We start from the raw sequence: 13,548 nt of genomic DNA, 5'->3' as shown, positions 1-13,548 counted from the left end.
CATATTACATGTGGATGGGGCTGATGACTAGATCTTCAGGTGGATGGTTGTTGATTGCACAATTCTATTTATCATACTGGATTTGTTCGAGAGACAGGGCATTGACTGCTTTGGGGAAAAAGCTAATGACGAAGCGATTGGTTTTCGTCCTTATACTTCTGTACCGTCGACCAGAGCGGAGCATCTCGAAAATCCCAAAAGCTGGATGTGATTCGTCCTGGCTGATTGATTTTGCTTTTTTGAGTAGCCGCTTATAAATAATATATGATATGTCTTCTAGAGAAGCCTTTTGTACACGAAAGTGTGTCTTCACAAGTGACTGAGAACGTTGATGTTTTTGACTTTTTGCATTCATTATCAGTTGTTTCGCTTGTCAGTTTAACGACTTCTCTTTTACGAAGTCCTTTAAGTAATTTCCTGTAACTGTATTTAGAGGGGTTTTTTGTTTTTTTTGTTTGTTTGTTTGTTTTGTTTTTCTTTCAAATTTCACCCACATTTTTACCCTCATTTGCCCAGTTTCCCCAAACCCTCCATTCATCCACATCTCCCACCCCTTCTAACCGATAATACTCAGATGTATTCATAAATACTTTTACAAAATGTCTTCAATCACCGATATGTGTGACGGGACATTAAACAAAAATTCCTTCCTTCCTTCCTTCTAGAGAAGGTAGATCAGCCTCGGTAATCTTGGTGGCAGTTTTTACGATTCTGTGAAGGGCTGCAACTTCTGCCTTGGAAATGTTTCTGCACCAAACATTTACACACACACACACACACACACACACACACACACAAAAAAAAAAAAAAAAAAAAAAAAAAAAAACCACCAGCAGAAGAGGACTGGGCCCCGCATCCCTATGCCGACTCTTTAGAGACAGTGATTGTGATGAATCCACTGACCCATAATGGCCAGAACCTTGAACCTTGATTCATGAGTTACTAGTGAATGACGCTGCGTGAGCGTTTGCTTTCAGGCCAGGAACACGGAGTGTGGATGCACATTGATGCCGCCTATGCTGGAAGTGCCTTCATCTGTCCCGAGTTTCGCCCGTTACTCGACGGCGTGGAGGTATTTAAACGAAAGAAACAAACTCTCTCTCTCTCTCTCTCTCTCTCTCTCTCTCTCTCTCTCTCTCTCTCTCTCTCTCTCACACACACACACACACATCTGAACTCTGAAGGTCAATCGTATGTTCACTTGATGAAGAATGGTTCTGTTTACAGTATTCGTAAACTCTGCATTTATATATTTAATGCCCTGAAGATACGACAGGAATTCTGTGACAACAATGATGAAAGTTAGAATTAATTTACTATGCACGAGAAGCACTTTTGTTCTACGGGTTAAATTAGTACGTATTTTACATTTTGTTGTGGCTGAGTGATCACCATATTGTGTACTTTGGACCTCTTTCTAGGGGCCGGAGGCCTGGAGATTAAAGTTTTGTTCTTGTTCTTGTTCTCTCTCTCCCCTTCTGAAGGACTTTTTTTTCTTCTTTTTTTTCTTCTCTCTTTCTCCTCTTTCCATTAGATATACGTGTGCTGTTTGTTGTAACTGATGTAGATTATAGCAAGGACATATTTTGAAGAATGGGCCTTGCCTGAAATCTTAATCCGTGAATAAAAAAAAAGTTTCGAGTTCTGAGTCTCTCTCTCTGTCTGCAAGCGCTTCAAGGACACCTTGAAGACAAACCTCAAAGCCTGTGACAGAGACATCGCTTCCTGGGAAACTGATGCCCTTGACCGCTGTCGCTGGAGGATGCTGTGCTCTAGTGGCATAAAGACGTTTGAAAACAAGAGAACGCTGGCCATTAAGGAGAAGCGTGAGCGAAGGAAGCAGGGCTCAACTTCTGGAGACGTTTTCCCTTGCAACACCTGTGGGAAGTGCTGCGCATCCAGAATCGGCCTCTTCTCCCATATGAGGACACACACCGACAGATAAGCCTGCCTGCCTACTGATCCGTCGGACAGACGGGAGACTTCATCATCATGATTCTCTGTCTCTGTCTGTCTGACTGTGTCTAACTGTCTCACTATCTCTGTCTTCTGTTCTTTTACGCCAGCGACGCAAAGTCTGACCAGAACAAGACAGCAATCCATTTCAGTCACCTCTTGATATATAGAGAAAGAGCTTTTAAGGGGTAGAAGTGTGGAGTGATGGTCTGCCTAGAGGTAACGCGTCAGCATAGGAAGCGAGAGAATCTGAGCGCGCTGGTTCGAATCACGGCTCAGCTGCCGATATTTTCTCCCCCTCCACTAGACCTTGAGTGGTGGTCTGGACGCTAGTCATTCGGATGAGACAATAAACCGAGGTCCCGTTTGCAGCATGCACTTAGCGCACGTAAAAGAAGCCACGGCAACAAAAGGGTTGTTCCTGGCCAAATTTTATAGAAAAATCCACTTGGGTAGGAAAAACAAATAAAAAACTGCACGCAAGAAAAAAAAAAAAGGGGGGGTGGCGCTGCTGTAGTGTAGCAATGCGTTCTTCCTGGGAAAAGCAGCCCGAATTTCACACAGAGAAATCTGTTGTGATAAAAAGAAATAGAAATACAAATAGAAATAGAATGGGACATTTGTGCAGTGTTTATTTCACGTGTTAACGAAACACTCTTTTTGTAGTTGGTGTTCGTTGTTGTATTGAATGACGTGCAACGGAATCGGCTTTTTTGTCTTTTCTTTCTTTCTTTCTTCGTCGTAGCTGTCATTTTTATTCCTCATATGTTACTACTACTACTACTACTACTACTACCACCACCACCATCACCACCACCACCACCGCCGCCACCACCATCACCATCACCACTATTACTGCTGCTGCTGTTGCTGCTACTACTACTGCTGCTACTACTATTGCTATAACTATTTTTGTTATTTATGTATTTTTCAGTTCGCTATGTCCTTCAACTTCAATCCCCACAAGTGGCTGAAGGTGATGTTTGACTGCTCTACTCTGTGGTGAGTATTCTGCTGCATCATACCTTGTGTCTCATGCTGCCCCGTGAAAAAAAGAAAAGCTTACTTTTAGAGTGTTTTCCGACGGGCCGCAATAGCTGAGTGGTTAACTCTCTCCATACGAACGGCGAAAGAGACGAGGTTAACAGCGTTTCACCCCAGTTACCATCATCAAAATATTGCAAGCGGAAGGCTATTGTACTGAAGAGGTGAATGTTGACAAAGAATACCACAATTCTGACGACGGAAGCTAAAGGTTGGGTCATTCAGACACCCACTGGACATCCGAGGGGTCTGTGTAGAGGAGAAGAGAGGACTGGCTGTACTGAGTGAGTTAAAACGTTGGACTCCTCGGGGATACACATGTTGAGTATGTCAAAGTTCTCGTTTCCTTAACCTACCGAAAGTTGTCATGGGTTAGTGGATCTTTAACGTGCGTATTTGATCTGTCCGCACACTTGACACCTCCTTGAAACTGAATTTGATGTTCTGCTTGTGCACACACACGGAAGCTCAGACACTAAAAAGCCTGTACATCTGTCGACCTGGGAGATGGGATAAAAATCTGGAGAGAAAAAAAAAAATCTCCACCCTTGAACCACCAGGCACCACCAACGGGATTCGAATCCAGGACGGGCGCAATAGCCGAGTGGTTAAAACGTTGGACTTTCACGCTTGAGGGTCCTGGGCTCGAATCTCGGTAACGGCGCCAGGTGGGTAAAGGGTGGAGATTTTTCCGATCTCCCAGGTCAACATATTATGTGCAGACCTGCTTGTGCCTGAACCCCCTTCGTGTGTATACGCAAACAGATGGTCAAATACGCAACGTTAAAGATCCTGTAATCCATGTCAGCGTTCTGTGGAACATACCCAGCATGCACACTCCCGAAAACGGAGTATGGCTGCCTACATGGCGGAGTAAAAACGGCCATACACGTAAAAGCCCACTCGTGTACATACGAGAGAACGTGGGAGTTGCAGCCCACGAACGAAGAAGAAGAAGAAGAATCCAGGACACTCACACTGAAGAGTCCAACGCTTTCACCACTCGACTGTTGCGCCCGTCAGCGTCAGTTTCAGTTTCAGTTTCAGTAGCTCAAGGAGGCGTCACTGCGTTCGGACAAATCCATATACGCTACACCACATCTGCCAAGCAGATGCCTGACCAGCAGCGTAACCCAACGCGCTTAGTCAGGCCTTGAGAAAAAAAAAAGAAAGAAAGAAAAAGAAAGGGTGAATAAATAATAGATAAATACATAAAAAAGAACTACTACTAATAATAATAATATGTATAAGGCGCAAAATCGTGATGAAGTCAACTATAAGCGTACTACTACTAATAATAAAATAAGTAAATCAAAAAGGCAACAATGATGATAAATAAGCAAATAAATGTAAAACATGGAGACACACATTCACACATACACCCACATATGCATAACACATATGCACCAAACATGCAGTTTCACAGATATGAAAGCACAGTCAAATACACATAAACGTACATGAGCCCCAACACACACACACACACACACACACACACATTACCCTGCACCTCCTCTACCCCCTTCCTCCACACACTCGTTTCAGTCAGCGTCGGTCTATATCTACTTATGGTTTTGATAATCATTAATTATTCGACAGTGTACAAACGATTACAGTGCAAGCAAAGAGAAAACAGAGCTTCAACAAGCTTAAAGCTTATACTGTGCTCATACATTGCACCGCTTCAGTTTATATCTACTTACCTGCCTACTATCTACGTAACTTGTGTGTGTGTATGTGTGTGTGTGTGTGTGTGTGTGTGTGTGCGTGCGTGTGTGTGTGTGTGTGTGTGTGTGTGTGTGTGTGCGTGTGTGTGTGTGTGTGTGTGTGTGTGTGTGTGTGTGTGTGTGTGTGTGTGTGTGTGTGTGTGCAGGGTACAGAACACGGATCACTTGAGGTACGCCTTTGATGTCGACCCCCTCTACCTGAAGCATGAAAACCAAGGAGTCATGCCAGACTTCAGAGTGAGTGTTACACAGATAGAGAGTCAAAGAGAGAGCACGACACACACACACACACACACACACACACAGGGAGAGGGAGAAGGAGGGAGGGAGGGACAGAAAGAAAGTGTGAAGGGTGCGGAGGGCGAGATGATGATGATAACGATGACCATGTAGATACTTAGATAGCGGCGATCCCATGTCAGACACTAAACTCGAAGCGCCTTTACAAAACGCGGAGTCATTTGCACAACAGGCTGTGTCCCTGGGTAAAGCCGACAGACAACTGTCACTGGGTGCTCATCATTCGTTTCCTATGTCATTCATGTCAGGTTTCAGTCGCACACACACACACACACTCACACAGACATGTAACGTTATAAGTGTATGACTGTTTATTTTTACCCCGCCATGTAGGAAGTCATACTCCGTTTTCGGGGGTGTGCATGTTGGATATGCATGTTTTCATAACCCACCAAACACTGACACAGATGACAGAATCTTTAACATGTGTATTCACTCTTCTAAGAGAGGATGAGAGGAAGAGGAGGGAGGGGGGGGGGCTGGGGGGCGGGGAGAGGGAGGGACAAACAGAGGGCGAAAGATGGAGGGAGAGTGAGGCGAGAGAGAGAGAGAGATGGAAGGAGAGATGAGAAGAGAGAGTGGTTTCAGTTTCAGTTTCAGTAGCTCAACGCGCTTAGGCCTTGAGAAAAAAAAAAGATAAAAAAAAGATAAATACATAAAAAAAAGAACTACTACTACTAATAATAATATGTATAAGGCGCAAAAACTTGATGAAGTCAACTATAAGCATACAAAAAAAAAAAAAAAAGATAAAAAATAAATAAAAAAGAAAAATGATAAATATTATAACCAACTAAATAACTAACTAAATAATAATAATATAATTAAAAGAGAGTGGATGAGTGGGAAGAAGAGAGGAAGGGAGAGGAGAGAGGGATGATGGCGAAAAAACCCAAAAAACAAAAGAGAGGACAAGAGAGAAAGAGAGGGAGAGACTGAGAAACTGGAAGGGGGGGAGTGGGGGGGGGGGGGGGGGGAGGGGGGGGAGTAAAATAGGGAAAGGGGAAGAAGCAAGGAAATCCGACAATTTACGGGCGACAAAAAAAAAAGACTATATCAGTTATCTCCCATTATTCATAACCCTTGTGCAAAAATATGAGATTGTTGCTGTTTCTTCTGCAGATAGCGATTGTGAGCGACAACTTCCTGCGGCAACCCTCGAGTCAGTTTCAGTTTCAGTTTCAGTAGCTCAAGGAGGCGTCACTGCGTTCGGACAAATCCATATACGCTACACCACATCTGCCAAGCAGATGCCTGACCAGCAGTGTAACCCAACGCGCTTTGTTAGGCCTTGAGAAATTTTTTTTTTAAAAATAAATAAATACATAAATAAATAAATAATAGATGAATACATAAAAAAACTACTACTACTACTAATAATATTATAAGGTGCAAAACACTTGATGAAGTCAACTATAAGCATAAAAAAAAGGAAAAAAGAATAAATGAATAAATAAAGTCGAGTTAAAGATACAGCAGTGATTACCTCCCATTACTTACAACCCTTGTGCGGGTGTCACCATCAACGCTGCCATTTTTATTAGTAGTAGTTAGTAGTATCATTATTATCACCGTCATCATTATTACTATTAGTAGTAATAGTAGTATCTGTCAACTGTCAGATGTTCTTTGTGACTTGTAACATCCTACCTATCTGCAGAAGAAACAGACAATTACGGGTGATAACTGGCACTGACGAAACTCGATTTAAGAGAGGGAGTCATGGAGCAGCGGTTGCCTCCCATTACTTAACTCACTCAGTACGGCCAATCCTCTCTTCTCCTCTACACAGACCCCTCGGATGTCCAGTGGGTGTCTGAATGACCCAACCTTTAGCTTCCGTCGTCAGAATTGTGGTATTCTTTGTCAACATTCATGTCTTCAGTATAAGAGCCTTCCGCTTGCAATATTTTGATGATGGTAACTGGGGTGAAACGCTGTTAACGTCGTCTCTTTCGCCGTTCGTATGGAAAGAGTTAAACACGTGCATTTGGTTGTGAACTTCATATAGACTGCAAGTTGGGGTGATTGAACCATATGACGTCAGCCGATAGTTCTGCACCCAGGAACGTCCGTCCAATCACCAGCAGCACACCATTAATTTGTCCGCAGTCCCCCTATAAAAAACGGAGTATGGCTGCCTACATGGCGGGGGTAAAAACGGTCATGCACGTAAAAGCCCACTCGTGTACATACGAGTGAACGTCGTAGTTGCAGCCCTCGAACGAAGAAGAAGAAGAAGAAGAAATCCGCAGTAATTTTGTGAGGTGCAGTGGTATATTCATCCAGGTGTTTAACATCTGATCAGATGTAACTCTCTATTGTCTGGTTTGCCTGCTTCAACCATTCAGTCCCTTCAGCGCGCACAAAACTCTGCTGCCCAACTCGCCCTCAGAAAGAAAAGATCTGGGCACATTACTCCTCTTTTGCAACATCTCCACTGGCTCCCTGTTTCACACAGAATAAAGTACAAGATCAGCACTCTATGTTATAAACGTATTCACAAATGCGCCCCTTCCTATCTCTGTGGTAGCCTTTACCTGTACACTCCATCTCGCTCACTTCGATCAGCTTCGGATCCACTCTGTGTACGCATACGCAAATTCAAACACTCGACTGTTGGCCGCCGTTCTTTCTCTGTCTCTGGACCTTGCAGTTGGAATGAACTTCCTCTTTCGCTTCGTCAAGTCTCCACACTCAGCTCTTTCAAGTCTGGCCTTAAAACCCACCTCTTCCCGAAATAGCCTCCCTTCCTTGCCTCTTCCTTGTCTTCGGTTTCTCCAGTTTTAGAGTTATGCATGCGTGTGAATGACTGGTGCCTAAGCGCTTTGATTTGTCTATGCACAAGATTCAGCGCTATATGAATACCATTATTGTTATTATTATTATTAATAGTAGTAGTAGTAGTCCAATGTTCACTGGTGATTGGGGTTCGAAACCCCTTTTTTCCGGCATAGTGTTGTGTGCTTGGGGAAACTGAGGCATTTTACTTCTGTCTTTTTTTTTCTCACTCCATTCAGGTGTGAATAGTTACTTTACTTCGGTTCGGGAAGGTTAAAAAGTGGCGGAAGGAGAACACTGGGCCCCATCTTCCTCCAGTGTGGAGTGAAGGCCTAGAGGAAACGCGTCCGCCTAGGAAGCGAGAGAATCTGAGCGCGCTGGTTCGAATCACGGCTCAGCTGCCGATATTGTCTCCCCCCCTCCACTAGACCTTGAGTGGTAGTCTGGCCGCTAGTCATTCAGATGAGACGATAAGTCGAGGTCCCGTGTACAGCATGCACTTAGCGCACGTAAAAGAACCCACAGCAACAAAAGGGTAGTTTCTTGCAAAATTCTGTAGAAAAATCCACTTCGATAGGAAAAACAAATAAAACTGCACGCAGGAAAGAATTAAAAAAAAAAAAAATGGGTAGTATAGCGACGCGCTCCCCCTGGGAAGAGCACCCCGAATTTCACACAGAGAAATCTGTTGTGATAAAAAAAAGAAATACAAATACAAATACTGAGCTGTAGACACGGTGGATATGAATTCATTGTCCCTACGGCTGTAAAAGGTTTTTTTTATCTCTTTTTTTTCTTTTTTTCTTTTCAAATTTTAATCTCATATTGAAACATTTTCATCAGAATTATTCCATTGAATTGTGTGTGTATGTGTGGAGTGAACGAGGCGAGCACAAAAACAGGTCTTTTTAACGTTGTTTTAATTGACCATTTGACATTCTTTGGGGTTCTCTTCAGCTCAATTACTTTTAAGAACTGATGGGTAATCAGCCCTTTAAATGGGCCCATTGTGGTCGACGGGGCTATAAGCAACATGACTTGATTTGATTTGATTTGATTTGGACCTTCCTGTGTGTTATGGTATCATATTTATCACACAGCACTGGCAGATTCCGCTGGGACGAAAGTTCCGGTCCCTGAAGATCTGGTTTGTGCTGCGTCTGTTTGGCCTGAAGAAGCTGCAGGAGGATATACGCAAGGTATGCAAGCTGTTACCGTTTTATTTTTTCTTCTTTTTCCTTCTTCTTCTTCTTCTTCGAGCTCTTCTTCTTCTTCTTTTTTGTCTTCTTCTCCTTCCTGCTCTTCTTCTTCCTCTTTGTCTTCTTCCTTCTCTTCTTCTTCCTTCTCTTCCTGTTCTTCTTCCTCTTTGTCTTCTTCCTGTTCTTCTTCCTTCTCTTCTTCTTCCTTTTCTTCTTCCTTCTCTTGTTCTTCCTGCTCTTCTTCCTCTTTGTCTTCTTCCTGCTCTTCTTCTTCCTTCTCTTCTTCCTTCTCTTCTCCTTCCTCTTTGTTTCCTTCCTGCTCTTCTTCTTCTTCCTGCTCTTCTTCTTCCTCTTTGTCTTCTTCCTGCTCTTCTTCTTCCTCTTTGTCTCCTTCCTGCTCTTCTTCTTCCTGCTCTTCTTCCTCTTTGTCTTCTTCCTTCTTTTCTTCTTCCTGCTCTTCTTATCACCTTCTTTTCTTCTTAACTGTCTTCTTATTGATATTCTTCTTTTTGTCTTCTTCTTCTTCAGTTGATTGACTGACTCTTGAATGATTTGATCATGAAAAATATAGTTTATCCGACCATTGTTTATCCTACTATTGTTTGTCGTACTGTGGGATGTTAAATGTAAGGTTCACATCATTCTTGTTTTTTGACTCACTTGTGTAAACAAAGTGAGTCTACGTTTTAACCCGGTGTTCGGTTGTCTGTATGTGTGTGTGTGTGTGTGTGTGTGTGTCTGTGTCCATGTGTCTGTGTGTCCGTGGTAAACTTTAATATTAAAATTTTCTCTGCAAATACTTTGTCAGTTGACACCAAATTTGGCATAACAATAGGAAAAATTCAGTTCTTTCCAGTCATCTTGTTTAAAACAATATTGCACCTCTGGGATGGGCACAAAAAAATAAAAAAGAAGCCTAATTATAGGCAAACTGCATTTACTGTTATATTTATATATTTTTTTTTTGTATTCTCTAAACTTGGCACTTTGACCTCTTATTCTGACACAACAACAAGAGCAGTCATTATTATCATTTTTTTGTTCAAACAGGAACTTCTTTTGCTAAGCATAGAATTTTTATTTGTTTTGCAAACGTTTTGGTGCAGCTAGTAAAAAAGGGAAATTACTCTGTAATTAATGCTAGGGGACTTAATTTATCACAAGTGAGTCTTGAATGCCTTGCCTCTCTTGTTTAAATATATTTTCTTCCAAGGTGATTTACCTATTTGTTGATTGAATGTTTTGATGTTTTTGAGTTGTCATTGGGTATCATTGTTGTTATTTCTTTTCTCATAACCACATTCACCACCACCACCACCATCACCACTACTACCTCCGTTACTACTACAACTGCTGCTGCAACTATATCTGCTGCTGCTGCTGCTGCTGCTGCTGCTGCTGCTGTTGCTGCTGCTATACTACTTCTTCTACACCTGCTGTTGCTACTACTGCTTCTACTACTACCACATCTACTGCTGTTGCTACTACACAGTTGTTGCTATTAGTAACACAACTTATCTCGCTACCACTGATGCCTTTGTAGATGTTGTTGCTGTCGATGTTTTGTTCGCATTACTGCATCACTCCCCCCCCCCCCCTCCTCTTCTTCCTCCTCCTCATTCTTCTTATTCTGTTGATCTGACAGGATGTCCGGCTGGCCCACGAGTTTGAGGCACTGGTGAGAAGTGACGTCAGATTTGAGATCGTGGCTGACGTGACATTGGGACTCGTCTGCTTCAAACTGAAGGTCAGTTGTATTCGGGTGTCAGCATCCGGGATGAACTTCCGGTTCCTCTCTATAAGTTCCTGGGGGATATTATATCTGTCTGTCTATATATTATGTCTATCTATATGTGGGGATGAAGACCAATTCCTGAGGCACGAGGTCGTCCACAGACGCTGCATGGAATGGAGTCCTCCAAGGATGGGCCCCTTTTTCTCTGATTCCTCTTTTCCTGGATGGCGGATGGCGGCTGCTCTGTTGCGCTCGAATGTCTTTGTGCCATGGGTACACCGTTTAATATATATATATATATATTGATGACGTCCCACATATGTACACATCTATATATATATATATATATATATATATATATATATATATAGAGAGAGAGAGAGAGAGAGAGAGAGTATTCATTTATTATTGGTAATGGAGGAAGATGGGTATTTACAGAAAGAGAGAGAGAGATTGTGTGTGTGTGTTTGTGTGTGTGTGTGTGTGTGAGTATTCATTTATCATTGGTGATGGAGGAGGATGGAGATATATATATATATATATATATATATATATATAGAGAGAGAGAGAGAGAGAGAGAGAGAGAGAGAGAGAGAGTCTCGATTCAAATTTGATGTGGACCAAAACAGATGTGGGTGAAATGGTCTTTTTACGTCATTTTCAATTGTTTTTAAATCTTGATTGAAATCTTACTTAGTCTGAGCGAAACGTGATTTGATTTGAGATTTGCTTTTAGTTTGAACAGGGACTTCTTTTTTTTATCTCTCTGGATACTTGTCTTTTTTTGGTTTATTGTGTGTGTCTAGATACTGTGTTTTGACTGGCAAGAGTCAGGTGTCTTCTCCTTCTTCTTTGTTCGTGAGCTGCAACCCCCACGTTCACATGTATAAATATTATGTACACGAGTGGGCTATTACGTGTATGACCGTTTTTAACACCGCCATGTAGGCAGCCATACTGCCGTTTTCAGGGGTGTCTGGTATGTAATTAAAGACACTTAAAAAAAAAAAAAATCTTCCTGCTACTGTAGGGCCCGAACGAGATCTCGGAGAGGTTGCTACGAGACTTGAACGCCAACGGCAAGATCCATCTCGTTCCTTCCAAAATGAAGGACACCTATTTCCTGCGGTTGGCCATCTGCAGCCCTTTGTGTGAAAGCGGCGACATCCAGTACGCTTGGGACGTCATCAAGAAGGCGGCTGACGTCATACTGGCGTCATAGAATAAACAATGTAACGCATTCCTGTGGGTGGTGGTGACTTTGTGGTATTGGAACAAAAAAAAAAAAAAATATTCGTCGAGCAATAACGTGTGTGTGTGTGTGTGTGTGTGTGTGTGACAATAATTATGGTGGTGTTCTGTTGTTTTTTGGAAACCATTTGTAGTTGGCAGAATAGTTTTCCATTTGTGATAATGTTAAGTGTGGTGGTGGTGGTGGTGGTGTGTGTGTGTGTGTGTGTGTGTGTGACAATTATGGTGGTGTTCTGTTGTTTTTTGAAACCATTTGGTAGTCGCCAGAATAGTTTTCCTTTTGTGATAACGTTAAGTGTGGTGTGGTGGTGGTAGTGGTGGTGTGTGGTGGTAGTGGTGGTGTGTGTGTGTGTGTCTGTCTGTCTGTCTGAGTGTGATAATTATGGTGGAGTTCTGCTATTTTTTTGAACCAGTTGGTAGTTGGTAGAATTGTTTTCCTTCTGTGATAACGTTAAGTGTGGTGTGGTGGTGGTAGTGGTGGTGGTGGTGGTGGTGTGTGTGTGTGTGTGTGTGTGTGTGTGTGTGTGACAGTTATGGTGGTGTTCTGTTGTTTTTTAAAACCAGCTGGTAGTCGCAAGAATAGTTTTCCTTTTGTGATGTGTAGTTTTCCTTTTGTGACGTTAAGTGTGGTGTGGTGGTGGTGGTGGTGGTGGTGTGTGTGTGTGTGTGTGTGTGTGTGTGTGTGTGTGTGACAATATGGTGGTGTTTATTCGGTTTTTTTGGGGGGAACCAGTTGGTAGATGGCAGAATGCTTTCCTTTTGCGATAAAGTGTGGTGTGGTGTGGTGTGTGTGTGTGTGTGTGTGTGTGTGTGTGTGTGTGTCTGTGTCTGCCTGTCTGTCTGTGATAATTATGGTGGAGTTCTGTTGTTATTTTTTGGAACCAGTTGGTAGTTAGCAGAATAGTTTTCCTTTTGCGATAACGTCAGGTGTGTGAGATGTGTGTGTGTGGCGGGGGGTGGGGGGGTGGGGGGGGGGGGGGTGCGCGTGTGTGTGTGTTTGTTTGTGTGTGTGTGTGCGCGCGCGATCTGACAGAATTCGTGACACCCGTGATTCGTTGTATGAACCATGTCCGCTTCAACATTTCATTTGGTAAATGGTCATTTTTTTCTTTTGGTGTTTTTGATATGTGTGTGTGTGTGTGTGTGTGTGTGTGTGTGTGTATGTGGTGAGTGTGTGTGTGTGTGTGCGTGTGTGTGTGATCAGAAACTTTCATATTGTGAGTTATTTTCAATAGTTATCCGAGAGTATAGACGAACTCTTCTGTAACTGTTAAGAGGCTGAAAATGGATGTATCACATTGTGAAAGTAGCTTGGAATGTTGATGATGCGTGTTAAAACCAATTATTGGCTAAAAATGTAGACAAACGCCATCAGTTTTTGGTGAGAAAAAAAATATAGTTAGTCAGTATGAAATATATAAATAGATGATACATTAGATGGACAATATCAACATTTCAAAATAGCACGAGAATGTAGATAAAAAATTCACAAAACTGTAGGGTTGATATGATAGGCGAGTAGGATAGATGTAAAACCTGAACAATGTTGTGGAAA

At 42.5% G+C, this 13,548-nt stretch overlaps 1 protein-coding gene across 2 annotated transcripts in view; it reads left to right on the top strand.

Moving 5' to 3' along the window:
• LOC143289569 (aromatic-L-amino-acid decarboxylase-like) overlaps nucleotides 1-12,957 on the top strand; it is a 51,613-nt gene extending 38,656 nt beyond the window's left edge. For both annotated transcript variants that reach the window (XM_076598591.1, XM_076598592.1), the window contains exons 8-13: nucleotides 978-1,072; nucleotides 2,891-2,958; nucleotides 4,874-4,964; nucleotides 8,909-9,007; nucleotides 10,653-10,754; nucleotides 11,773-12,957. In XM_076598591.1, coding sequence (XP_076454706.1) covers nucleotides 978-1,072; nucleotides 2,891-2,958; nucleotides 4,874-4,964; nucleotides 8,909-9,007; nucleotides 10,653-10,754; nucleotides 11,773-11,964 — 647 coding nt within the window. In that variant the 3' untranslated portion in view covers nucleotides 11,965-12,957. The remainder of the gene's footprint in view (nucleotides 1-977; nucleotides 1,073-2,890; nucleotides 2,959-4,873; nucleotides 4,965-8,908; nucleotides 9,008-10,652; nucleotides 10,755-11,772) is intronic.
• Nucleotides 12,958-13,548: the final 591 nt, after the last annotated feature.

The sequence above is a fragment of the Babylonia areolata genome, chromosome 14 (assembly GCF_041734735.1).
Source record: "Babylonia areolata isolate BAREFJ2019XMU chromosome 14, ASM4173473v1, whole genome shotgun sequence".
Taxonomy (NCBI): domain Eukaryota; kingdom Metazoa; phylum Mollusca; class Gastropoda; order Neogastropoda; family Buccinidae; genus Babylonia; species Babylonia areolata.
This window is presented reverse-complemented; position numbering and strand designations above follow the sequence as displayed.